Source organism: Andrena cerasifolii, chromosome 9, assembly GCF_050908995.1.
Source record: "Andrena cerasifolii isolate SP2316 chromosome 9, iyAndCera1_principal, whole genome shotgun sequence".
In the NCBI taxonomy this organism is placed as follows: Eukaryota; Metazoa; Arthropoda; class Insecta; order Hymenoptera; family Andrenidae; genus Andrena; species Andrena cerasifolii.
In genome coordinates, this window is record NC_135126.1 from 5,245,647 (window position 1) to 5,270,717 (window position 25,071).

The following is a 25,071-nucleotide window of genomic DNA, read 5'->3' on the forward strand; positions in this document are numbered from 1 at the left end:
AAAACATAATAGTCGCTAAAATCACTCGAGATCAATATAACAGAAGATAAAAAGTGTGCGTCTTGCACATTAATAAAGTACATACAGTTACTCATAAAAGTATATAACATATTTTACTTATTAAGTAATGTTAAATTCAGAATTACATCAGTTTAAACCTTGATTAATATATTTTCAGTTAGTACCATCTACCAAAGAAATGCTGAAAGAAATTTTGCTAGAAGAGTGGAACATGACAAGTGTGCTTCGAATTTCACAGAAAATTAGTTGAATATAATTATAATAAAATCGCAGAAATATTAAAAGAATATTAACTTACTGTAATCACGTTTCTATAAATTCGAATATTTTTTAAAGAAACTGTCTACAATTTTTCAATTGAGTGCACCGAAAACAAAAGTATATTAATCGAGGTTTATATTATTGTGAATTAGAAGTGCGCATTCTTACTTTAAAGTGGATTTAATATGTATAATAAGTTACATACAAGGGTGGATGGATAGTTTTCTGAGTAACTGTAGAAAGCAACGGTTAAGGACTCAGAACTTTGTTGGAACTTCTATTCTAATACGTGCCAGATTCTCTACACTCTCTTGCATTCCTGACCTTGTGCGACATTGAGCACTTATTTGCGTCACGAATCACGGAATGCGCATCGATAACCATTGTCCCATATTATACAAAGCACCGACACCCCTCCATTAAAAAAAAAAAGAGATTAAAATTCAATTTCCTGACGAGAAATACAGCAGCTTCTTCCACTCCCATTTTTCTCGCACGCCGTCCACTGGGACAAAGGTGCCGACCAACAGTCAACGTCCCCGTGCACAGAGATCGGGAAATATAGGTAAGCATAAGCGATGAAACATTCGGACAGACAGGCGAGGACCGATAGAACGAAGAGGAAGGGGTACGGACGACAATTCGGTTGTAGTTTTCGGCGAACAGTACGTTTGTGCCGCCCTTTCGAGAATCTCGCGGCTTACAGCGGAGCCCCGTACGCTCGCGGCTATATTTACCAAAGTATCTTTATTAGGGAGATGTCGAATTACTCCTACTACTACGTGAAAACTATCCTTGACGGCACCGACAATCCAAGAACCTACAGATTTCTGAAAGGGTAAGCTAAGGGTAACATCGTACTTCGTCGAATATTTTCAACGATTAAGATCAGACCTCGAAAGACCGAGGAGTTGAAATGTTAAACGACGTAAGCACCAAAAGTGAAAATTCGCAGTATTTTCTTTTCAACCACAGCGACGTTGGTGCTTACGAGCTCACCTTTATCTTGCGACAGCCCTAGAAACTGAAATAAATTATTCTAGCACTTACAGCGTTTACCACCGTGTTCAGCATGGAATTCACGTCCTTTTCCACGAAAGGAAATCATTTTTTACTTCTTTGGCACTTACATCGTTTGCCATTTCAACTGCTCGATTAGATGCTAATTAGAAACTGTCGGAAACGTCTGCTCGTACGACACGAAATTATTCGAAAGACTACAATCAGGGGGTAGAAGGCTGTGGATCCTTCTGAGTGGCTTGTAGAAGAAGTATGTCCGTGGAGTTCACCAAACACGGTGATTTATTCGCAGGAATCCTACCCTGTTTAACACGCCGGAGGACACATGGTCCACACATGGCCGCTACAATCTTCTTTCACGGTTGCTCAGAGGAGGGCTTTCTGGTTCAGGTGATATCCATCACCCAGCGAACGCTGTATTCAAGGTCCGTGATCACTGTTCGTTTCTTAATTAATTACCGTCAGCTAACGTCCAGCCGGAACTGTCCCTAACGGGTCCCGCGGGAACTGGCGATTACACCCACGAAATTCTATTCCTCCCATTTTCTCGCCCCTCATTTCGTCCTGCCTCTTTAACGACCTTTCACGACCCATTTGCTTGGGGACCATGCCGCCCAGCGACGCCATAACGGACTCGACGGAGAGAACGGAATGGGATCGAGTCTCTCAGCGGTGGTCGAGTAATGTCAGCAGGGGGGAAGATTTTTCCAAGCGGAGCTTGGAACGTCGCCAGGCTCGGCTTTAACGTAAAACGAACCCCTCGCCCGCGGACGCGATAAAGTATAACGAAATCATATTTTTAGTCCGGCTACTGGCAAGGTTGTTACCCAGTTTTACTGACTCCGCCACGCGCGGGCGTCGTTAGTGTTATCCGTTGCCCTTATTTATTAACCCCCCGGTTGCAGTCGTGATTTTCACGGTGCATCACCAGCGGCTGGATCGTTTAGCGATAGAGCTAACTCAGGCTTTTATTCAACCTCGAATACTTCATTTGTATTCGGTATTTAATGTTTAATTGGACATGATACATGGCTCGATTAATTAACGATGTAGGTTAAATTAATCGTGCGTGTACCTTCTCTAATTTCTAATCAGTATTTGCCCGCGTGGCCGACTATCTCCGAATACGTTCTGACAAGATTTACAGTGCAATGTTTACATAACTGGTGCGCTGAGATAACAGAGGCAACGTCGATGGATGTTGCTTAGACGTTGAATTTTGAAAATGCATTCTGGGACAGTAATTCGCGCACAGAGAAGATTACGAAATAGCGCATTAGTCTGATCTGGCAGACAGATATTCGCAGAACGTCGTCTCCCGTAAATTTACTAGACAAGATGCGACGATAACGTTCAGTTTGGTCGTTAGCCATATGTTTATCGAGACAGCCGCTAAATGGAAATTATCGTGTAGTACTGTGTCATATTAACGGAGTGGGATTAAAATTATATTAGGAAAGATTCCTATAATAGTCAAAATATCTGTATCAGGAAGAAGTTCTCTTTTATTAAAACTAGAAATGCAGGAGGGAAAAGTTGGCATCCTCCTGGTAGGTAGGGGAGACCAGGGCAGATTGTAAACAACAATGTATTCACAGCTTTTTCTCGATAGTGTTTACCTCAATCGTGGAATTATTTGCGTGACTTATACTACTTACATATGTGGTGAACTCATTGAGTGTAAGTACGTGACAGAATCTTAGACACTTAGATATCTAGCTAGATCATCTTAAACAAATCTGAACCTTTGTTGCAATGTGCCCCAATCCGGGGTAAAAAGTAACACCATGTGGGGTAAATTGTAACACATCTGTTTTAATTATTTAAATACAAATATGAACACAAATAAACATTTCTAAAAAATATAAATGAAAACAGCGATTATTATTAAACATTTGATATACATGAGTTAAACAATCATTGCTTACTCATCTGATTCTATCAAAATCTTCTTCTTCGCTTTCTTTACTTTTGCCTTCATACTTTTTTTTTCTACTTTTTGGATTCTCGATTGTTCTGTTGTTCGTCTAGGAGCATCTTTTTCCAGCGTGTCAGCGAATAGCATGTTTGCTTTATCACTATTTCGAACGGAGAATGTAGTGACATGTTACAATTTACCCCGAGCTTGAATTTTTGCGTTTTATCTCAGCAAACGAGAAACTAAACGTCATATTACTAAGATGCGTACACATTATAATAAACCAATGTGTATCGATTCGTTTGCGACAAAGAAGCAACAATTCAAAGGGTTTCTACTGACGGTTAATTGAAATAAAAGTGCTAAGACAAAATTTACTCACGTGCTCTACGTACTAAAATTCTGGGCTATAACCACAAAATGAATTCATAAAGCTCGTTTGTGTCACTAAAACCGACGGTGCTAATAGTACCACAAACCAGCGGTTCCCCTTGAGAATTTTAAAACTGGAAAACCAACGGCTGCCCTCTCGGTTTCAAGTACGCAGTATTCTCGAGTTCCGAAAGTCTGCTAACGATAAAAGAGAGAAAGGAAGGATGAAGGAGAAAAGTAACGTTCAACGTCCGCATACGTGTGCCTGTAGATATATTTTCGTACGCTGCAGCGCCAGTGTCGAGACGCCGACACCGACGCCGACGCCATCGAGCGGGGGAGGATGCTTTCGTAGCAAACATGTATCTCGTAGGAAATATTGGTCAGTGTATCACGTGCTTTTCAGCTTCAACGCACGGTTCCCCAAGTTCTCGAAACAGTTCTGACTGCCTGCAATTTCTTTCTACGATTCTTTTGTTAATCCCAAGAAACCCCTGTCGATTTTATAAAATGACCTAAGTCTCCTCATCGCGCAAGCATGTTACGAAGTCAGTGATGAATCGTGCAAACGGAGTTTGAAGATCGTGTGCGAGTGTTTACTACAAACTGCCTGGTCGTGGGAGCTAAGTAACTTCCGCGGGATTAAATTTCGTTAATCAATCAATCGGAGCAACGTGGATACAAAGGGGTGAGAATTCCTCTGCGTGTCACGGTGGCCTTGACATCGTGTCGCAGTTGACGCACCTTGAAGGGTGTGCCTTACGATCGATACTCTCCCTATCGGTGTTATCATACGCTGCTGCAGCTGTTATCAGAATATTACGGTTGAATATTAGCGCACGTCCTTCGGGGATAATTTAAACGAATATTCGTTGTGTATAGTTCAGACGTTTATAATATTTTTTTTTCTATTGCATATTTACAATCTACTCTACAATATTTATTATTGAGAGATGAAAATCGAACCTCTGGTCCTTCGAAGTTGCGTTAATGAAAGCATAGTAGTGGGGTTGATTTGATTATATCGATGATAGTAACGGAGTACTACCGACTCTACAAACTTCTGATACGTTGCTCGAGATGATTTAGAAGCTACGTTTAGAATGAATCAAATTTTAGAAACGAAGGAGCGCTTTATATCGCAATGGCTTTATCGAACGTTTATGTTGCACAGCACGAGTTTTGAAATATTTAATACCTTCATGGCCGATTAAATCATTCGCGTGGGAAATTCTCTAATTAACTGAGTGTAAAATAGTGGTCACTGGGAGCAATGAATTGTAAAATCTTCTGCAACATTTCGGTCCGAATGTGGACCCTCCTCAGGGACGCGTTTGTATCGTCGCTAATTATTTCGAGCAGATAAATTAAAATGCGTGGGAACGTGGGGAACGCTCGAAACACCGTGTATCTGGAAAAATTTCATAACTGGTATCTGGGCCAACGTCAAGGCAGCGATATCGTGGGCCAAGCTTGAAGGTCGATGCTCGAAAACCGTCTGACGCACCGTTAAGGCCTACTTTCGCTGATATCCATTAATGGCTCGAAGTCTCTTTGCAAACATAATAACGTGCATGTGTTGAAAAGTATGACGAAATTTGCGTCCGAGCCCAAAAGATACCACTTAGACAATTGTTTTATTGTAAAAGCATAAACGTTGACTTTTATCACTAAATTGGATCTGCATATACGAGGAATATGTATAGCTACACCGAAATCGTAAGAGTCGTAATAAATCCTCCTCGACCTTCAATAAATGACCACCCTTAATTACATGTTAATGAAATTGGATATTGAGAAATATCTGAAAACCTCTTTTCCCGTCGCGAATAACTATTTTTATTTATTTAAACGCGTACTGTAGATACTAATAATATTTAGATATTAATAATAGTTGATTTTGCTGCAATCCACATGCAAGAGTTTAGTAGGAATTTCTTCGCAAAATATCGTAACGAGTGCGAAGATACAGTGAGTCACAAAGTTATTGGCATAAACTTCCTTGGGTTTTCCTACGTTGACGAATGGGTTTCCTGGGTTGAGAACTTCCTCTAGTTTTCCCCATACGTTCGAAATACCGTTTAATCCGCTATGTATTTACTTTCTTGTAAACTCTAATTCAGTGCTTCCCAACCGTTTTCAAGTCGCGACCCCGTTTTATATTCAAATCACCTGTGACCCCACCATATAAGGTAAAGTAAATTTAATAAGGTATAGAAAGCACATTAAGAATAGGCATTTCAGAATATAATTCTAACTGAATAATATTTAATTATCTTAATACATATATAAAATATACTTAATGATATTTAATATATTTAAGTACCTTATTTACAGGGGTGCGCGGGTACCCGACAATTCGGGACGAGCCGGAAACTTTCGGGCGGGATCTCGATGCTTTCGTATTGGTCGAGATCCCGAAAGTCTCAGAACGTTTGCCACCTGGGCCTTTTTTCTTAAATCCGTCACTGATAACGGTTGCTTTTTCTTTTTTTTATAAATGAAAAATCAGAGTCACATCGTTAATAGAATACACGCGATACTGCAACCATATTAAAATAAATAAGTGCTAAGAAACTAAAAATAACCGCGTCAACGCCACCCCCCAGGGAAAACTTTGAGACTCCCTTGGGGCCCCCCACAGGTTGGGAACCACTGCTCTGATTATTGTTCCCCTGTGCCAATAATTTCGTGGAACAAAATGATCTTTTGCTCTTATCTATTTTCTACATTACAAACTACCTGTAGCTACGTATATTTTATAATAAAACATAAGTATCTTAATTAACCTTTTTATTCAAGGTTCTTCGTCAACGCTGTGCGTATAACAATAATATTGTGACTCACTGTACATGTACCTCGTGCTTCGAAAACTCCAATTGACGAAGAGATTCTGTACTCTATTGTGATTCAATAATCGCGCATTAAAGTCACTTTCATCGTTCACTTCACTTAATCGTAGCATCCGTCGAAAATACCATTCGAGTTTTAACCAAATCCAAACTTGATGGCGATGTACGCACAATGTTATCGAGGTCGTGCTTAATACTGAACAAAGTCTTGATACGCGAGCAGTGACTAAGGGAGTTACGAAACTGCCATAAAAACAGAGATACATATACCTAGCCTGTGAACCTTATAGCGACCTGTGTGTACGTAGCTAGCTGATATTAAGATACACGCTGTTGAATCGTCGGTTAGTCAGTCGCCGTCCGCGTCAACGTCGCGTGACGAAGGTACACTGGGTTCGACGTTGCAACTTCGGGTTTGTGACGTCCTTCGAGGTCGACCAGAGAGATCTATTTCCCGCTCGATAGTTGTAAGATCGTCCAACCGCATTGTGGACATGGAAAGCCGCAGTGTTGCGGACCTGGCAGGTTGTTATCGTTCGCGATAACGTCAGAGAAATACGTGGCTATTAATTTCGTAGAGCGATTTCGTCTGGGAGAGTAACGATTGGGATCTCTCCTCGTATAAAGAGGGTGCAACAGCTGAAGGCGCGTGAACGCGCGATCACTGGTTTCGCGACACCGGGTATATCCAGTTCTAGGGACTCTAACAGGAAGGACACTTCAGACTCCCGGATAAACATCGGCCGGATCGTAGCTAGAGCAAAATGAACAGCTTTTCGTACGGATGGAAACCGGAGGTGGTCGAGCCAGAAATTATACGGCAGGAGGCGAGCAAGGCGGAAGTGAGTATACCAGCGTCATGCTACAAACAATTTTATGGTTGTTAATGCTGTGAACGACTTGGGGAGCTCGTTGGGCTCTGCGCGTTGCCAACCGAAGCAATTTGCGGTTAGAGCGTCGTATCGGTTATGCAATAACGGTAATTGGACCTCCGATCGCAAGGACGTTCCTGAAAGGTTCGAAGATCGCGCTTGTAGAGGTTAACTCGCTGTCCGCTTAGCCAGATGGCGCGCACGTCGCGCCGTTCGCCTTTAGAATGGCGTGGGCGTGTTTTCACGTGCATGCGATTCACGTGTCGTCTGGCGGGGACGCAATTACACCGTTCAGACGGTAGAGAAAGTATTGCAGCTACAATCTAGGGACATTTGAAGCTACATGGGTGCACGCGAATTTGTGTTAAACTTATACAAGATATATTGCCACTTTTCAGTTCATAAGCAGAAGCTCAGAAAATGAACGCTACGCTAGAAACCAGCCTAGACGGTTACAGAGCATCATCTGAAACTTTGCTGCCAGGTGCAGAGCAAATGCGCAGGAGCAGACACCCGAATAGGAAGGCCGACAGTGCCCGAATATAACCGAACATGAACTACTTGTTATGCCGGCGATTCGTGTGTGTTCGTTGATCTGTATCGCCAAACCGCGAAATTCCAGTAAGGTACCTATCGCATATCGGATCCCATTCGATTCACCTCTTCTGGTATGCGGGCGCTGACACTCACCGCGCCAAAGAATCGAATGGGAACGGTCGCGTGCATATGGCGTGTTTCGCCGTGCCGCGTGACGAGACATGGGTGAGGGTAACAGAAGAATGAGCTCAGTTCGTGGCTCCAGGACTTGTCATCGTAACGGTTCTCTGTACGCGCAGTGAAATCGCGCCACGGTCCAGAGGAATTCTGTCTCTTAGAATTGCCTCCGACTTTCGTTGATCGCGTCCGAAACGGACCGCTTCGTTCGAGTGTGACACGTGACACCCGTCGAAAACGTGGGCCGAGGAAACCGTATCGCAGTCGATCGACCTTTCACAGCAGTGGATCAGTGGTGATCGCGGTAGAAACTAGTCAGGGCGTAGTCGGCGAGGAAGATGAGTTACTACGGCGATGGTAATTCGGGCCCGCTCGATGACGTCTTCGTTAAGGCGGCTGTCGAAGTCAAGCGATTCCTACCCTCGCTGTTCAACATCAAAGTGGTACGCGTCCTAAAGAAACTGATCAACCGCCATCGATTTTAACTGAATCGATGCTGACAACTAACGAGAGCGTAGTTCTGCTTTACCGTTGGGAACGCATCGTTCGAGAAATTCGTACGAATGTGTCACAGGGCAGCGATCCAATCGTAATCGGTTGATAAGCATACTCGCGAGATTTCGAAACGCGTCGTAATATTCCGATAATCTCAGTTTTGAAGGAAAGAACTGCTAAATGTCGGGAAACTATTAATATCGTCTCGTGTCATCGTACAGTTTAGAATCTACATTCTCTTTTACACGAGTAACTTGATAAGTAGTTTTTTCTTGCTTTTACAAATCTTTTTCGTTCTTTTTTTCTAAATTTCCCAAAGTAGTGTTCGAATGAGATTTGTACTGTTCTACTTGGCGAACATTTCTTCTACTTCTTGATAATAAGTAACTTTAGGTTAAAAATAGTTACGGTTCCATAGTCGATCGTAATTTTGTCGAAAATAGTAGACGAGCGTCACTATACCGAAGATACGAATAAATGGAAATTTCCTTGTTCGAGTTCGTAGTAGAGCTGTTACTTTTTGACCCGTCGGGTACTCGGCTACCCGCAACAACTTCAAGCCATTGAATGTAGTATTGTCCGATCATTTTTGGCTAACATCAAACTATACCACAGACAATAAAACATTCAATTGCTTGAAGTTGTTTCGAGTAGCCGGGTAAGCGACGGGTTAAAAAGTAACAGCTCTAGTTCGTAATGTTGATTGTTCCTCAGCATCTGCGTGCTATGTATCGCATTACTAATCCTTAACTGCAATTCAACTTGTTATTACGTATCTTGCAGTATCATAATCGGCGTAAAGTCAATTGGCTACTTCCCTGAGTGTGAATTACACTAGATGTGACTCCCACTATTATACTATTCTGCCCTACCTCCCTGTTTGATAAACAAAGGAACTGTATACGCTTGCAAATTTGTAGAAGGGGAATAGAGATGCAATTGTTAGGAGAAGATCTCTATTCCTCCATTACAGTTCCTGCTAAATTAACAATGTTCCATGCCACGTGGTCTACCGCTGCCCCACAACATTTATCGAAAATGAATTCGATATTGAAATAGGACAGAGGACAATACGAATAAAATTATTAAAAATATCCTGCAGCTGCTACTCCCCTACGAATTTAATTTTTGATCACTTTTTATCGTCCTAAGCACGATTTATTTAACAATTATCACTGTTTAGTTATCTGACCAGATAGTACAGTAGATCTAGAATCTCTAGGTCCACCCTACCCTCAAGTGGTCAGTTGATTTTGTTTCCACTCGTAACTCACGAATTACACACTTGGAACGCGTATCGGCTGATGTTTCGTCATCCATCACTGACCTTGCGCATTCTCGCATTCGTCAACAAGGGGAACCGCGTTTCCGTTTAAACGGACCAGGCGTTTGAACTCATTCGGAGCAACCTTTGAGAATTACTTGCATTCCAACGGCCGTCTAATTGCTGCGAGCATCGTCTCCTTGACGAATTCGATACACGATAATATCCGCACAGAACGATGCCATGCACACGTTTCGCGTTTCACTCTCATTAGTGCGCAGAGAAATGTAATTTAATACTGGAAGCCATTGTCCAATTAACTCAAACAGGCTGATGCAACATTAACGTCCAAATATACAGTTTCAGCATCGAAGATTACCACGGATCGTTTATCACTTTCTTCGGTACATTGCATAGCGCGAACTTAAGGGGGTACACTCATTTGCGAGCGGAAAGAGGGCTACCCTAAGATTTTTGTGTGGGAAAAGTAGCTGTGCGAATAGATTGAGATTTTGACACAACTTTGTAGAATATAGTTGCCCTACTTTGATATTTTTCTCTTTTCAAAATATGGATACAATCGGCTTAGAGGAACCACTGAATTATGATCCGTGACAAAATCATCATTTCAATGGCGGAATAAATATCTCACCACCACTACTTCATTTGAAACAGCAATTTCAAGTAAATTCTTGTTTAGTATGAGTATGGTGTGGTATGATCCTAGAATAAGCATTGAACATCGAAAATTTTCAAAATGGCAGTATTTAAAAGATAGAAAACCTGTACGTAGGGCAAATGTAGTAGAATTTTGTTGATTGAAATAGTGTTTCATATTTTCAGTTGATTTTGGTATCAAGTCTGGAGAAATGTTTCTGCGGTAAGCTGTTAAAATTTTAAGCGAACATGATATGATACCTCGGAAAATATTTTTTTGAGAAATGGTACTTTTTAGAGTGTATTTCATGAAGTTCATTGAAATGACTGTATCTTCGACACAAGTCCGAATTTCAAAATATCCTTTTACGAAATTGTTCTTAATGCTTCGAACATTAAAAAAATGCAAAAAATCGGTGTTTTCAACCAAGTAAATGAGAATACCACCTAGAGATTGCAGTGCATTCGGTGGTGAGGAGAAACGATCAGTATGGAGGATGATGACGATGCATACGTCAATGCTGATTCTAATAGCAACGTTACAATTATTGCGTACACGTATTCCCCATCTTGCTTGGCGTTAATGCTGGGATTATGATTAAACAGAATACTCCAGTGGTGCGTCATACGCACGCTACTCATTCATTGCACGTGAGCTGAAGTAGGCGTCTACTATAAGAACATATACCTTGTTGATTAAAATCTTATCTGTGCGACCTTTAAATGAATATCTTCTTAAATCGATGAGTAACTGGCCTTTCATAAATCCATGTTAACGTCATCTTGAACGGTGATTTTTTGATTTGCTATTACACAATGCTATAAAATGCGCTTAATATTTATGTTTCACAAGATAATTGAGGAGTCCTTGTAGAAAACACTGTAAGTGGCAAAATTAAAAGAAAAAATTATCGGAAAATGTTTTACGCGCCAAATTTGCCAATGGTAATACTATGGTATAAAATTTTAATTCAATGTCCCTTTAAATAAGTTACCAATAGTGCTAATAGATGGTATATACCGCTGGCACGTCCAACGTCAATTCTGTAGAAAACAATGTAAAAGCCAATTACTTAGGGACAAACGTGATTAGCACTTACAGTGCTTGCAAGTGAATGGCACATTCAGTTTTCTCTACAACTAAGAGGCGGCACGCGGCACTTACAGGGTTTTCTACAAATACAATCCTTTTTGTCCAGAATTTGGACTATATTAATGCAAAAAAATAGAAAATTTTGCGATGCATTCGAGTTATTGTATGCTTAAGCATATTTGGCAATCAAAACAAATCTTTCGTTAATAATTTAAAGTCAGGGAAGCTTTTACTTCCTACTGAAAAATTTATTTTTTTGGCACTCACAGTGTTTACTACAAGGACTCTTCAATTAGGTTCCTGAAGAATTCTGCTGAATGAGTCAGATATGAAACACAAATGAAACATGTGTTGCGTATCTAATCTCCTGATTATCAGCCCTGTCAGACACTTAATGAGTGGGCACTTTGTTTTAAGTACACAGTACATATCGTACTGTTTACAAAAGCCAATGAAATAGGGATCTTTAAAAATCAACAGGTTCAGCTAGATAATTCATACCCTTACAATGACTGATGATTCAGAGTTGATTCAGTAACATTTTTATTAACTCTTTATGTTGGAATTATAATTCCACTGCATTCTCTACGAATTTTACAGTACTGAAACGCCTTGACTGGGAAGAATTTGAAGAAAAAAATAGTGTACCTATGTTTCCATACGTTTCCTTATACATACATATTATGTACATATGTGAAAGGTGGTGTTTTGAAAGGGTATAGTCGAATAAGTATGGTAAAAAGTGTTCCCAAACTAAATTGAACTTGGTGTATACCAGTCAATAGGTTCCTATTTCTGCCTTACTACTAGGGTAGTTACAGGGTGAAACGTAATTTGCAGTTTAAGCTCCCTTCCTTTTGTTCTATTGAATAGAAAATTATAAAAAAAAAATCTACCCATTGCTGTACGTGACTGTGAATTTTTCCAGAATTTTCAGCTGCCCTTTGTCGATTTCTGTCCCTCGTTTGTAAATAAATCAGAGTGCAAGGAGCTAATTGCCGAGTTCATGAAGGTTTTAAAACGACTTTATGAATACTTACTTTAATGAACGATCATATCATTAAAATAGACGATCCCCTAATTATTTATTCTATAGCACTACACAAAGATACTCAGATCCCTTTTTTTTAAATTTCTTACATCCTTATACCAAATACACTTAACGTAAGCAATTCAATTCTTACTGGACTCGCAATTAAATTTTACCCCTCGTGTTTTCTAGCGTTAAATAACACTCTATTTACCCGTAATCTGTCACTATTACACGCAACTGCCGATACCTACTTAGCAATCTACACGTCCAATGCGGTCAGTTTCCTTCCGATTACCTACAACACGCTTTCCGCAAAAGATAAGTTTAATTAAAAGCTTATTGCAGTGGACCATCCGCGACCGCGAGTGTTACAGTTTCTTCTTTGCAACGAGCCTGTTAGAACGCTCGAGGCAACCACTTTTTTCAATCTCTTAAACTAAACAGTACGTCGAGTGCGCAATCCGTAACAACAATATCAAACGAATCCATTTGAATCGATGACATTGAAATGGAGCAGCCGCGAAGATACGCGAATTATCGATTCTCGAATTTCATGCAAGAAGGTCTGGCGGTGTTGAAAATAGCGCCGGTGGTAGAATTCACTAACAGCAGAAACGTAAACGTTGATCGTAGAAACACGGTACACGGTGTGTCTCGAGGTGTCTCTCAGTCGAAATTCCAAAGCAAGAAGGGGACGTACGAGACTAAGCCCATAAGAACCACGAAAAACTATATTGGCAAGCCATTCTACAATGTAGGCCACCCTAGAATTGCATCACTAATTAAATCCTTTGCAAGCAGAGAAATGGCCCGACTTTTGTATGCGTTTCGAAAGTGTACACGAATTTATCGGGTTTTCAGTTAGGAGAAAGGGGGTCCGGATTTAGGCCACGAGGAGCTGTCCAAGACTTCAACACCCTTAGACGGGAATGTTTGTCATCGGGCACCCTGTTCGAGGATCCTGAGTTCGCCGCGGAAGACTCGTCCTTGTATTTCTCGAGGAGACCCGACAGATACATAGAATGGAGACGACCAATGGTGAGCAGTTCGAACGAGCTAAGGAGCTGTGCTTCACTTTCGGCGTTCCGTATTTTATTCGAGTTTCTTACTACAGGAAATCGCGGACAGCCCTCAACTGTTTGTGGAGGGTTTCTCGCGATTCGACGTTCAACAGGGCGAGCTGGGGGACTGCTGGTTGCTCGCAGCAGTTGCGAATCTCACCATGGATCCGAATTTATTTTTCCAAATAGTGCCAGAAGACCAGAGCTTCGAGGAAAATTACGCTGGTATCTTCCACTTCCGGTACGCTTGCGACTGATCGGATCAAATGTTTATGCAAAATTTTTATTGCATCTACAAGTCTATTTTCACTGTTTCGATTTGCCTGCTCTAACTAATATTCTAATATTGTTAATAATTGTGCTGTTGTTACTTTTTGGTAAAATTAGCGTTAATTTGTTGGTCACTGAATTCAGAACCCCTTCTCAGTGTTCCTAAAATTTCAGTTTCTTTGTTTCCCTCTTTCCTTAAATTTTTACACAGTAGTTGGAATTTCTACATTGCACGTCTCCTTCGAATAGGAAATGTAAGCTCGCCTGAGGAGTATTCATAGAATGAATCGAAACGTAACATTGCTCGGTTTACACCCCCTCGAGACAGTTTCCTAATTTAAATTCGTTTGAACAGGTTCTGGCAATACGGTAGGTGGGTGGACGTAGTGATCGACGACAGACTGCCGACTTACCACGGCGAGCTGTTATACCTGCGTTCGGCAGAGAGCAACGAGTTCTGGAGCGCTCTTCTGGAGAAAGCTTACGCGAAGCTCCACGGCTCGTACGAGGCGTTAAAGGGTGGGACCACTTGCGAGGCCATGGAAGACTTCACGGGTGGCGTGACGGAAATGTATCAGATGGACCAAACCCCCCCGAATCTGTTCAGTATTTTGCTAAAGGCCTTCGAAAGGAGCTCGCTAATGGGTTGCTCGATAGAGGTAAATCGCGGACCGTTACGCCCGTTGCGTCGGCGAGGAAATAAGACGAGTTACTAATTTTAGCCCGATCCAAATGTATTGGAAGCGGAGACGCCTCAAGGGCTGATCAGGGGCCATGCATACAGTATTACGCGCGTCAAATACGTGGAAATTCAAACGCCGAACAAGTATGGAAAGATACCCTTGCTTAGGCTTAGGAACCCTTGGGGCAACGAGGCGGAGTGGAACGGGCCCTGGAGCGATCAGTAAGTCCATTGACGAAATTCAGAGTCGCGTAAATGATGAATTTTCATATCCACTGTGCCCGAGTCATTCGATTCTGGACGTCCCAACGCAAGTGCGCAGTGGCGAGTGGTCCATTTTACATGGTTAGCTGTTGTTTGGCGAATATTTTTGTAACATTTCGGGAACATGGTATAAGCGAGAGTCTGAGACGTGGCTTTGCTCTATCGCCACATTCACGAATTATAGAAGAGTTCGCGAAACGAGTGATCATCTGAACAGAGCAACTTGCCGTTGTGCATTTTTGTGGGAGTAGCCAGAATTTAGTGAGCTGTGTATGCGCGTTAACCAAAGCTTACAGTGAATCACAGAATTGTGGGTGTATGATTCAAATATAGATCTCTTACAATTATAATATTTCAGTATAAAAGTACATTTAATTTCGTAAAAGAAATTTAAAATTAATACAGTCACTCACGAAAGTACCCGCCCACCTTATATGTGCAACACCTTTTACTTATTTAAGTAATGTTAAATTCAGAATTACTCGTTACAATTTACATTGGTATGAACCTTGATTAACATATTCTTAATTAGTACCAAGTACCAAAGAAGTGCTCCAAGAAATTTTGCTAGAAGAATGGATTAAGATAAACCCGAATTTCGTAGAAAATTAGTTCAATCTATGCAAAATAGATTGTAATAAAATCGCGTGAATATTAGAAGAATATTATAAATTAAATCTTTGCACGATCTTCGCTACTTCCAGGGATAAGAGTACTTTTTTAATAAACTGTGTACAATTGTCCAATTGAATGCGTCCAGAACAAAAGTATATTAATGTGAATTAACATGTAAAATATGTTACACGTAGGGTGGATGGATATTTTTGTAACTTATGTATACGTTAGAATTCTTACTATTTGTAAGCGGATGTCTTGGATACTGAGACACTGAATATCTCGATACTTCGCTAATTAAACAGATCGCCAGAATGGAGGCTGATCCCCGACCATGAGAAGGAAGAGCTAGGCCTGACCTTCGACATGGACGGTGAATTCTGGATGTCGTTTCAAGATTTCACGCGACACTTCACGCAACTAGAGATATGTAACTTGAATCCAGATTCGTTGACCGAGGATGAGTTGAACGCTGGCAAGAAGAGGTGGGAAATGAGCGTGTTCGAAGGTGAATGGGTACGAGGCGTCACAGCTGGAGGATGTCGAAACTTTCTAGGTAAATCCTCCCCTGAACAAACATTCGCATTTTCATTGACTTCTGTGTAATGCACGGGAACGTGACTTCCATTGTACCGTAGAAACATTCTGCCACAACCCCCAGTACCGAATCACGTTAGAAGCCCCCGATGAAGACGACGACAAGTGTACAGTGATCGTCGCGTTGATGCAGAAGAACAGGCGTGCGCAAAGGAGGATGGGCGCCGAATGTTTAACCATTGGATTCGCCATATACCACGTAGGTGTTTGCAATTCACGAAATTAAATGGACACCTGGTTCCCTGACGAGGGGATTAATTTTAATTCCTCTATGCACGAAACTACAACGATTTCGATATATACAGTTGGAGTACCCCGATCGACTACCGAAACCCATAGACGTCAACTTCTTCAAATATAACGCGTCGGTCGCGAGGTCGCCGGCGTTCATAAACTTGCGGGAGGTCACGTGTCGCTTCAAGTTACCCCCGGGCGCGTATTGTATAGTCCCCAGCACGTTCGACCCAAACGAGGAGGGGGAATTTTTGCTTCGAATCTTCTCGGAAAATAAGAACAACATGGAGTGAGTAATCGCGCTTCTATCGAATAAAATTTGGATCGGCGATCAATTGGGATTTATACTGGAATTTGTGTCTTTCAGGGAGAACGACGAAGAAGTTGGTATAGGAGAAATCGACGATAGGGTAAGGAATTTATTTATATTCTCTATATATATGCTGGAGGTGTATAATGCAATATGTGTCTCTCACCTAACGTTCATATACCTGAAATGTGCACAGTCTGCACAGTAATTAATATGGCTAATTGGCTGTATTAAAATGCAAAGTGGAAATATGCAAGCTATTTACACTATGCATTGACACGTCGGCAATGTGCATCCAATGTCTAACGCGTCCAGCTTCTACAATGCTTTCAACGTCCACTCAGGTTTGCGTAGATTTGTGCCTAGTCGTACAATTAATTATACGTACAGTGTCTCGCAATGAACTGTTTGATGATCACGGATCCTTATTAATAACTCGTAACAACTCGCATGTTTACACTGCTTGGCTTCTAGGTGATTAACCCAAAAGGTGGTAACAAAAATGGAGACGGAGATAAGGTACGTAATATGCACGCTATGAAATTCAACTAATTTTTTAATGAAGTTGACGAAAAGAATTTCCTACACGGCTTTAATTAGTGAAACTTTGTTTTGAAATGGGATGAACATGTTCCATCTTTAATTTTCGACCAGTATTTTGTAAGATCTATTCTGACAAGAATCAGTGTACGTGTAGACACTGTCCTTTCTTGGAATATCGAGTTTATTAATTATTTTCTCTGTCAGAATTTTTCATATATTGCGAGAGACATGCGAAAAAGTTATAGACACCTTAATTAAATTTAAATTTAGCAAGATATTCTGTTTTGTATTTTCTTTAAACAACGAAGTATCGAGGAATTTTGCTGATCTATTGTTTGGGTTACGAATAATTTGTCCCTGATTTAAGTTTCTGTTTTTACAGGAAAATTGCATAATTATTTCATTTACTTCGAATTTCATTACTTTTCTTTATATTTCAAGGTTCGAGAGGAACCAGAGCCAGACCGAAACGAAGAGAAAGTCCGAGAGTTCTTCAAGAAACTCGCTGGGGATGATATGGAAGTGGACTGGATGGAACTCAAAGAGATCTTAGATTTTGCAATGAGAAAAGGTATGGCTATTTGTATCCAATCTTTTTCATATTAACCGCATTCTTAGGCACTTGGGTTTTAATCTCATATAAACATTCAGTTCTTATTTTACAATCGATCCAATATGAGGAACAATATTCTTCATCTGTTTCACATTCCTTGCAAATGTTTTGCGCGATTGCGGTTAATATGAACGACTAAAGTAGTAACCCACGTTGATAATTCAACACGCGTATATTTGCGACAGGCAGATGTTCTTTAGAAAAAAGTAGACACATGTTTTTCCGTTTCTGTTACATTATTTCCGCTGTTTGCTTACTTATTAGAAGGCTTTCGCAATTTTCACGCTTCAAATAATTTATGTAATTACGCTTCTTGATCAGTAATTAATTGATTGGAAAGCACTACCAAGCACGCGCAAGTGGCTCTGCGCATTTTGGTTTTCGACAATTATTAACGCACCATTTCGTTTCCATTCTCACCATAAATCACCATGTGAATGCTAACACATTGCGATCTTCACTCACGTAATTCCGCATATCTCTCTTTATATTACCTCGTCATACATAATGTACATAAATACATTTGGGTCATTACGCAAAGCAGAAATCATGGAGGCACCTGGTGCGTTTATCTACCCCCTTTAATTGAACCACGTTATTAACGCAGTTGCTTCAAAAACATACTGATATTTCTTTGTATATTAAATTAAAATTCGTCTCGACTAATGACCAATCGATTGAGATATTTTTACATTGATTTCGATTAAAACTAAATGGATAATTAATCAGTTATGCGCGCCATTAATCAGTTGAACTCCATTGAAAAATTGATGAATCCCAATGCAATTAGAGGTATTGAAAATTCTTACATTTCACTTGCAAAATCTGATGCCTCGAAATTAGAACTGTTCCTACGCCACCTGTGCTGGAAACTGATTTCTCCGTCAGAATATTCGTAAGGAAATACCTCAAATTGAAACCTCGTTGTCGAACGCATATATTCGTTTATCAGACCCGAATGTACATATGTAAAATTAAATGTTAACATGTAGCTGTATGTTACGGGTAGAACTGCCACAGTCGGCGCGTCGTAGTGAGGCTCATGCCCCTGAAACCGTACAAGGAAATGGTTCTTTTACCGACACACTCATCTCACTGCTGTGCGGCATTGTTTGTAATAATGAACAGTACAATAAGACCGTAGGTAAGGCATCATCTAGTATATACATACTTCATACTACCAGGTTGTCCCATCGTACGCGACGCAGGCTAAATTACATTGGCGATAGCCATGCTCAAATATTCAAATTTGAGAAAAAGAATCTGGCCAGAGTCGTTGATTAGTATTACGAAATGAAACGGTCGTTTTGGCAGTTTATTATCACGTCGATCACAAACGGTAGTACTACAGTTGCGTTTAAAAATGCCAATTTGAAAGTCCGTGTCGATGTTTCGCTAGCGTCGTAGCTAGGCTTCAAGGGTCTGATGGTGCATCAGTATATTAATTGTTGCTTTACCAAAAGTACCGTTAAATGTGGTAAATTTTTACTACAGAACTAGATTTCGAAACAAATTTCTCTAGCATAACAGGTATTATTCTCAGACAAAGTGCCTTGGATAGCTTTAATTGCCTATTTCAAGATGCAGTTTGACTGAGAATAATACCTAGTGTACAATAGATGCTAGAGGAATTTCTTTCAATTTGATAGCCGAAGTTTTTGGGTGTCGGAGTTTTAATTAAAATTAGTCGAGACCTTGAATGTTAACTGCGATTTGTGACTACTTGCAGCCCGATTTGGAACGAGGAATAACTTGGGAATCTAATGCGAAGGAAGGTCGTTTTAGAAATGATGATTCGCAGCGGTACTTTTTAAGGGTTCTTTCCTTTAAGTTACAGTTTCTTCTCTAGTCAAATGAAAATCTGAAGTAGTAAGGTTTAGATCACGTAGACGCCGCGGGTACTCCAGAAATTACACGTGATGAGAAGCTATTGCAGTTTAAATCTGATTTCAATCAAATTCGTTGGCACTATTGAATCAAATATTTTCGAATAGCTGCGCACCCAGAAATTACACTTTAGAATTCATGTTAGAGAGCTTAATAAATCCACGACTAGTATCGAACGTTCCTCGAAGAATTATTTTATAAAAAAATAAGAAAATTGATAAATCCGAAAGCTTCATCAACCCTGATCCTGTTTGAATAACTCAATAAATGATACTCGAGTGATATTGATTACTCATCTAACTCCTATATAGCAACTGCGACGATAGGGAAACGTCGAAATACATTTCCAAAAGCCATAGGCAAAAATATCACAAGTAGAAGTGTTAAAAATATCAAATTACAAGAATTCGGATCATGGAAGGTTCAAAGATTTGACCAAAAGTTCCGAGGTTCAATTTCAGTCTACCAATCAATTGACCGATTCTTTTTCTCTCCACAGTAAAGTATCCTGAAGATTTCTACTCATTGTATTCGATGCATAAAACGAAAAGTTCGATTGCAAGAGTAATTATTTAAAGTGAAACCACACTCTTCGAAATGCATCTGCAAGTTAGTCTTGACGGCCTGATATAATACGAATTTGCGAATGAACGGTTTGTGCATGTCCCCTAGCCAGGAGGCAGATATAGAGACCATTAACGAGATCGCTTGAAAAATAATTTACGATTTTTCGAGGCAGTATGCAAGAAGTTGCGTAGCTGGCCATAACCACATTAATATAGCCTACTCTTATCTACTTGCAATTTGTTCGTATTTCTGGTGTTGTCTTTGTCAGTTGCGGTTTAACGATCATCCTAATGTATATGCTTCTAAATATTTCAGAACTTTGTACCGTCCGTCAAGCGTTTATCACAAAACCAGTGAGGTACAAGTTTGACTTAATATTACAATTGGAAGTATTCTTCTTGTTTTTCATTTCAGAAACACACGATAAAGGATTCAGTAAGGATGTATGCCGCAGCATGGTAGCTATGCTAGATGTAGACCACTCCGGGAAGCTTGGATTCGAAGAATTCAGGTCTTTATGGAACGATATAAGGCAATGGAGGGTAAGATATTTTGTTAAATAAATTCCTCTTTCTCTCTTTGTTTACATACGAACCTTCAAATTTACGCCCAACGTACTATCGAAAGTTTACACCCTTTAAAATGGCATAACTTTTTTAGAATTGCTCCAAACGACTTGAGTTTTTTTGAGAAGCTAGCAGGATTAGTTTGCTAAGTGACGTGTTTCGTCGTTTTGAAAAAAATTGCCGTTGGTCGGAATAGCGAAAAAAATAGTAAAGGTCGTTTTTTAAAGTAGCGTCTCGACGCCAAGTACAGGAAAGACACCCTGTATATGTCGACTGTCGCTACCGTGCACCTTTACTCGTCGCGGAGCCATTCCAACCTAAGCTGAAACTTATTTCATTAATATCTCATCACGCCTGCAATATTTTCTAAATTTAAAGGCATTTTTCTTATGTAAACCGCATATAAGCTTTCGAATAAGACCAATTTCAATAAAATCGGTCCGCGCATAACCGAGATATCGTAATATCGTCTCATGAATCTATCAGATGCGATAAGGTTTTTCTCCTGATTCTCCAACCAAATTTTGTCGACATAATACGTATACGCGTTACACGCACACCTTCAGCCAAAACGGAACTAACACACGTTACCTTCACTGTGCAATCTACTCCAAATTTTGACAGCTTACCGTCAAGTTATAACCAAGTTATAAACGTGTTTTTACAAATGTGTACATAAATGAATTTCTTTTTAATTTAAATGATAAAAACCAATTTAAACCAATTCCACCGATCCAATTGTCTTGAAGCTTTGCAGGCGTGCGTAGTTTGGATGACAATACAATATATTTTTAAAAAAAAAACCGAGAGGATGAAAATATTATTCAGTCATCAATTAATAATATAATAATAATTTATAATATTGAAAATTATCTGAAGTCATTCTCTATGTAAATTATCTTTGTTAAAAGAAGTGAGATCTCCATAAAAAACTTCAGAAAAGTAAAAAAATCACGCCAAGTACATGAAAGTAAATAAATCACAAAAAATAGAAGATAATAATAATTATAAAATAAAAAAAGATGTGAAATCAAAATGAGCTGCACGTACGTAAAGGTAATGATAAATACAAATGAATATTTTAATACGAATAAACATTTTATTCAAAATACTTGGCGCTGCGTCCCGAATTGGTGCCGCTAAACTGAATAGATATGTATAAATTGCATTAATTAATCTTTTTCTTTCTTTCTTGTGCGTGCGTTCATGATACGAGGACAATTAACATTTTTTCTGTTTCGCAGCGCCAAGTATTTTGAATAAAATGTTTATTCGTATTAAAATATTTATTTGTATTTATCGTTACCTATATGTACGTGCAGCTCATTTTGATTTCACATCTTTTTTTATTTTACAATTATTATTATCTTCTATTTTTTGTGATTTATTTACTTTCATGTACTTGGCGTAATTTTTTTACTTTTCTCAAGTTTTTTATGCAAATTTTATTTTCAGGCGGTGTTCAAATTATACGACAAGGATGAATCTGGATTGTTGAGCGCATTCGAGCTGCGGCAGGCATTGAATAGTGCCGGTTATCGGATGAATAATCACATTTTGAATATTTTGGTACACCGTTACGGAACGAAAGACGGTATGATCACCTTCGACGATTACATAATGTGTGCGGTGCGACTCAAAACGATGATAGGTAAGTGAACAAACAATTATGATGGCCAAGGAAAGCGGCGACATTATTGCACAGAAAATAACGTTCGTCATCTTTGCAGAAATATTCAAAGAACGAGACCCGGACTTGACTAATACCGCGACGTTTACGATGGAAGAGTGGATAGAAAAGACACTATATTCGTAATCGAATGCGTGTGTGAAAAATGTTGATAAGAGAGAGATAAATACGATCGCGTCTTCGTCAATATTTCTACTATGAAAAACTTGAAGACTTTGATTCCTTCCCGTTCTGAACAATTATTTATTTATACAGATATTGTTTTATGATACTAAATTAAATCGAGAAATGGCATTTTAAGTAGAGACGATTGAAAATTTTAACAATAACTAAATTAAATTCATGTAAAGCCTCTCATCAGGTTCGTTTAAAGAATATAAAGAACAAAGAAAGAGGAACACATCGAAATTGTCAGTGAGAAAGTACATGTAGAATCTTGTTATTTAAAAAAATTTGCCTGTTGCATTTTTATTGGTACTAAATATTACGTGCCTTGATATATGTCTTTGTACATCCAGATTCTAGTTTTGCTAAAATAATAATTTATGAAGACAGTTATAAACAACATAGTCTATAATTTTATACTTGAACTTCGAATGTGAATAAGAAATATGTAATTTATTTAAATATAATTGAGCATCTTCCTTGTTATTTAAACAACGCATATGCAAAGATTGTAAAAGTTAATGCACTATTCGTACTGTACTTCAAATAAAATTCAATTGTTTTACAATCCAATTGTTTTGCTCTATCCCATTCGTTCTATAGCTATTATAAAATAGAACGGCGTTTTCTTATCACGAAATTCACATTTTGTACAAAAATAGTTCGAGGAAATTTTTATTATTTATATGTTAGAAAAATTAAAGACTTACATATTGCAGAACCGTATGTCCCCCTCGTTTCGTCCCTCAACAGCTTCATAATTTCATTTCTGAAATAGCTTCGTCCTTGAACGACTTTAAATTCCATTGCTGGAACAGAATGGAAGTAACTTTATTTATTTCATAACAAATTGAAACGTGAAAAACGTTTCTATCACTGCTGTAACAAATATGATTACCTGATCACTGGACAAAACGTGATGCAGTCGCCAGAAGCTTGAACTATCGTGTTGCTTCACATAGCCCGACAGCACGACACAACCGAAATGCGAATGATTTAAATCGAAGCACGTATAAAACATTTCTCTTGCGTTCAACGACTAAACCTTTAAAACGTTGTACAAATAATCGAGTTAAGGCAAGTATTTACGTTCAATTTCGTTGCAAAAGATAGAACATAACGCGCGACTGATCAGAAAACGCGGGTGATTGCAAATAACAATTCGTCGGAACTGAACGAACGATACCGGAAAACGGAGGACGAGTTACTCAACCGTAAGTCAGGTGATTCAAATCATTCTCTCGTATTTTGAACGAAACGAAATAATTTAATGCCGCTTACTATTTTAGAAACGCGATACAAATTATCATTTACGAAAACAGCATACGGTGTTTACTCTCTTAAAATGGTTAAAATAATATCACAAGAGCAGATATATATCTAATCTCTGCGTACTCATGTGTGGTTGTGTGTTTCAAATTGTTCGTGCATCGTGGCGCGATTTATTGACAGTTCAAATAAGATACGAAGCGAAGTTGATAGATAAATCAGTGACTAAAGAAGTAATATTCTTATACTGCCTGTATTTATTTTAATTATGAATATTCGAGAATTAATATAATATTGATATTATTAATACTTTCTATGCAATACAGCTAGGTAAACATTACAAATAAATCTCAATATTTTCATTCGTTGCATTGGTCAGCCATTTTTCAAATTCTCAAACCGCAATTATAAATACCCAGATAGCACAGGACGTCTCTAAGACGTCCAGAACAGGCGTTTTTAAAAGACGTTTTTAAGAAATGTGTGTTATTTTAGAAATGTCGATACATTAGTTAAAGGAAACCACGGATTGTAACCGCTGTCTAACTCAAACCAGCCACGAAGTATGGATAGATCAAACAGATAAAGCCTATGGTCCGAATATCAGGTCCGAATAGTATATCCCTATTGGCTGGCGCGACATCGTCGACGAATCAAAAGTAAGCAAACGGGATACGGGCGGCGGGAGCATGGTGCTGGACTTTTTATTTGTGTAAGAGGGAAAACCAAATATCGTCAGTTTGCTGGAACTGTAGATTCCTTCTTTGAAGATGTTCAATTACCTTATAACAAAGCGATAAAGTATATTGTGCGCATTCCACTTTCTAAGCGCCGCTTGTGGGCGCGTAAAGCATGGGCCTCCGTTGTATAGTATTGGTTAAAAAAAAGTATCCTCTCGAATTGAAGCATAATAGTTGGTAACGTTAGGGGTCAGAATGTACGTCAAAATTTCACAGTCCCTTTTACTTAATAACTTTTTACTGAAGAGATTCCTAAACTCAAAATTGTTATTTTTGCATGTTGTTTGATACGTGCTTTCGATCCACATAAATTTTCGGTGAAAAAAAAAAGGTTTCTCAGAGGAAAAGTTTACCCCAGTACTATACCGACATCTCGCGTTACGTGGCGCAACATTTCGTTGAGGCCCGTGGTCCCTCTGTACCAGA

General features: G+C 39.3%; 2 protein-coding genes across 10 annotated transcripts in view; one reads left to right on the top strand and one right to left on the bottom strand.

Moving 5' to 3' along the window:
- LOC143372999 (uncharacterized) overlaps positions 1-6,713 on the bottom strand; it is an 84,331-nt gene extending 77,618 nt beyond the window's left edge. Inside the window, exon 1 of the mRNA XM_076819747.1 lies at positions 6,440-6,713. Within this exon, the coding sequence (XP_076675862.1) occupies positions 6,440-6,710 (271 nt within the window). The 5' untranslated portion in view covers positions 6,711-6,713. The remainder of the gene's footprint in view (positions 1-6,439) is intronic.
- On the top strand, positions 812-23,204 carry Calpa (calpain A). 9 transcript variants are annotated; one of them, XM_076819737.1, is made up of 17 exons: positions 812-847; positions 1,037-1,120; positions 1,595-1,727; positions 13,434-13,610; positions 13,687-13,874; positions 14,259-14,562; positions 14,626-14,807; positions 15,770-16,020; positions 16,103-16,260; positions 16,367-16,584; positions 16,663-16,705; positions 17,080-17,124; positions 17,590-17,719; positions 18,771-18,905; positions 20,630-20,757; positions 22,237-22,432; positions 22,512-23,204. In XM_076819737.1, the coding sequence occupies exons 2-17, from the start codon at positions 1,041-1,043 to the stop codon at positions 22,595-22,597; spliced, it is 2,454 nt and encodes an 817-aa protein (XP_076675852.1). In that variant the 5' UTR covers positions 812-847; positions 1,037-1,040; the 3' UTR covers positions 22,598-23,204. The 9 variants fall into 9 exon arrangements, with proteins under 9 accessions (XP_076675852.1, XP_076675849.1, XP_076675847.1 ...); XM_076819734.1 differs by lacking the exons at positions 812-847; positions 18,771-18,905 and having other exon boundaries at positions 1,026-1,120; XM_076819732.1 differs by lacking the exons at positions 812-847; positions 17,080-17,124 and having other exon boundaries at positions 1,026-1,120.
- Positions 23,205-25,071: the final 1,867 nt, after the last annotated feature.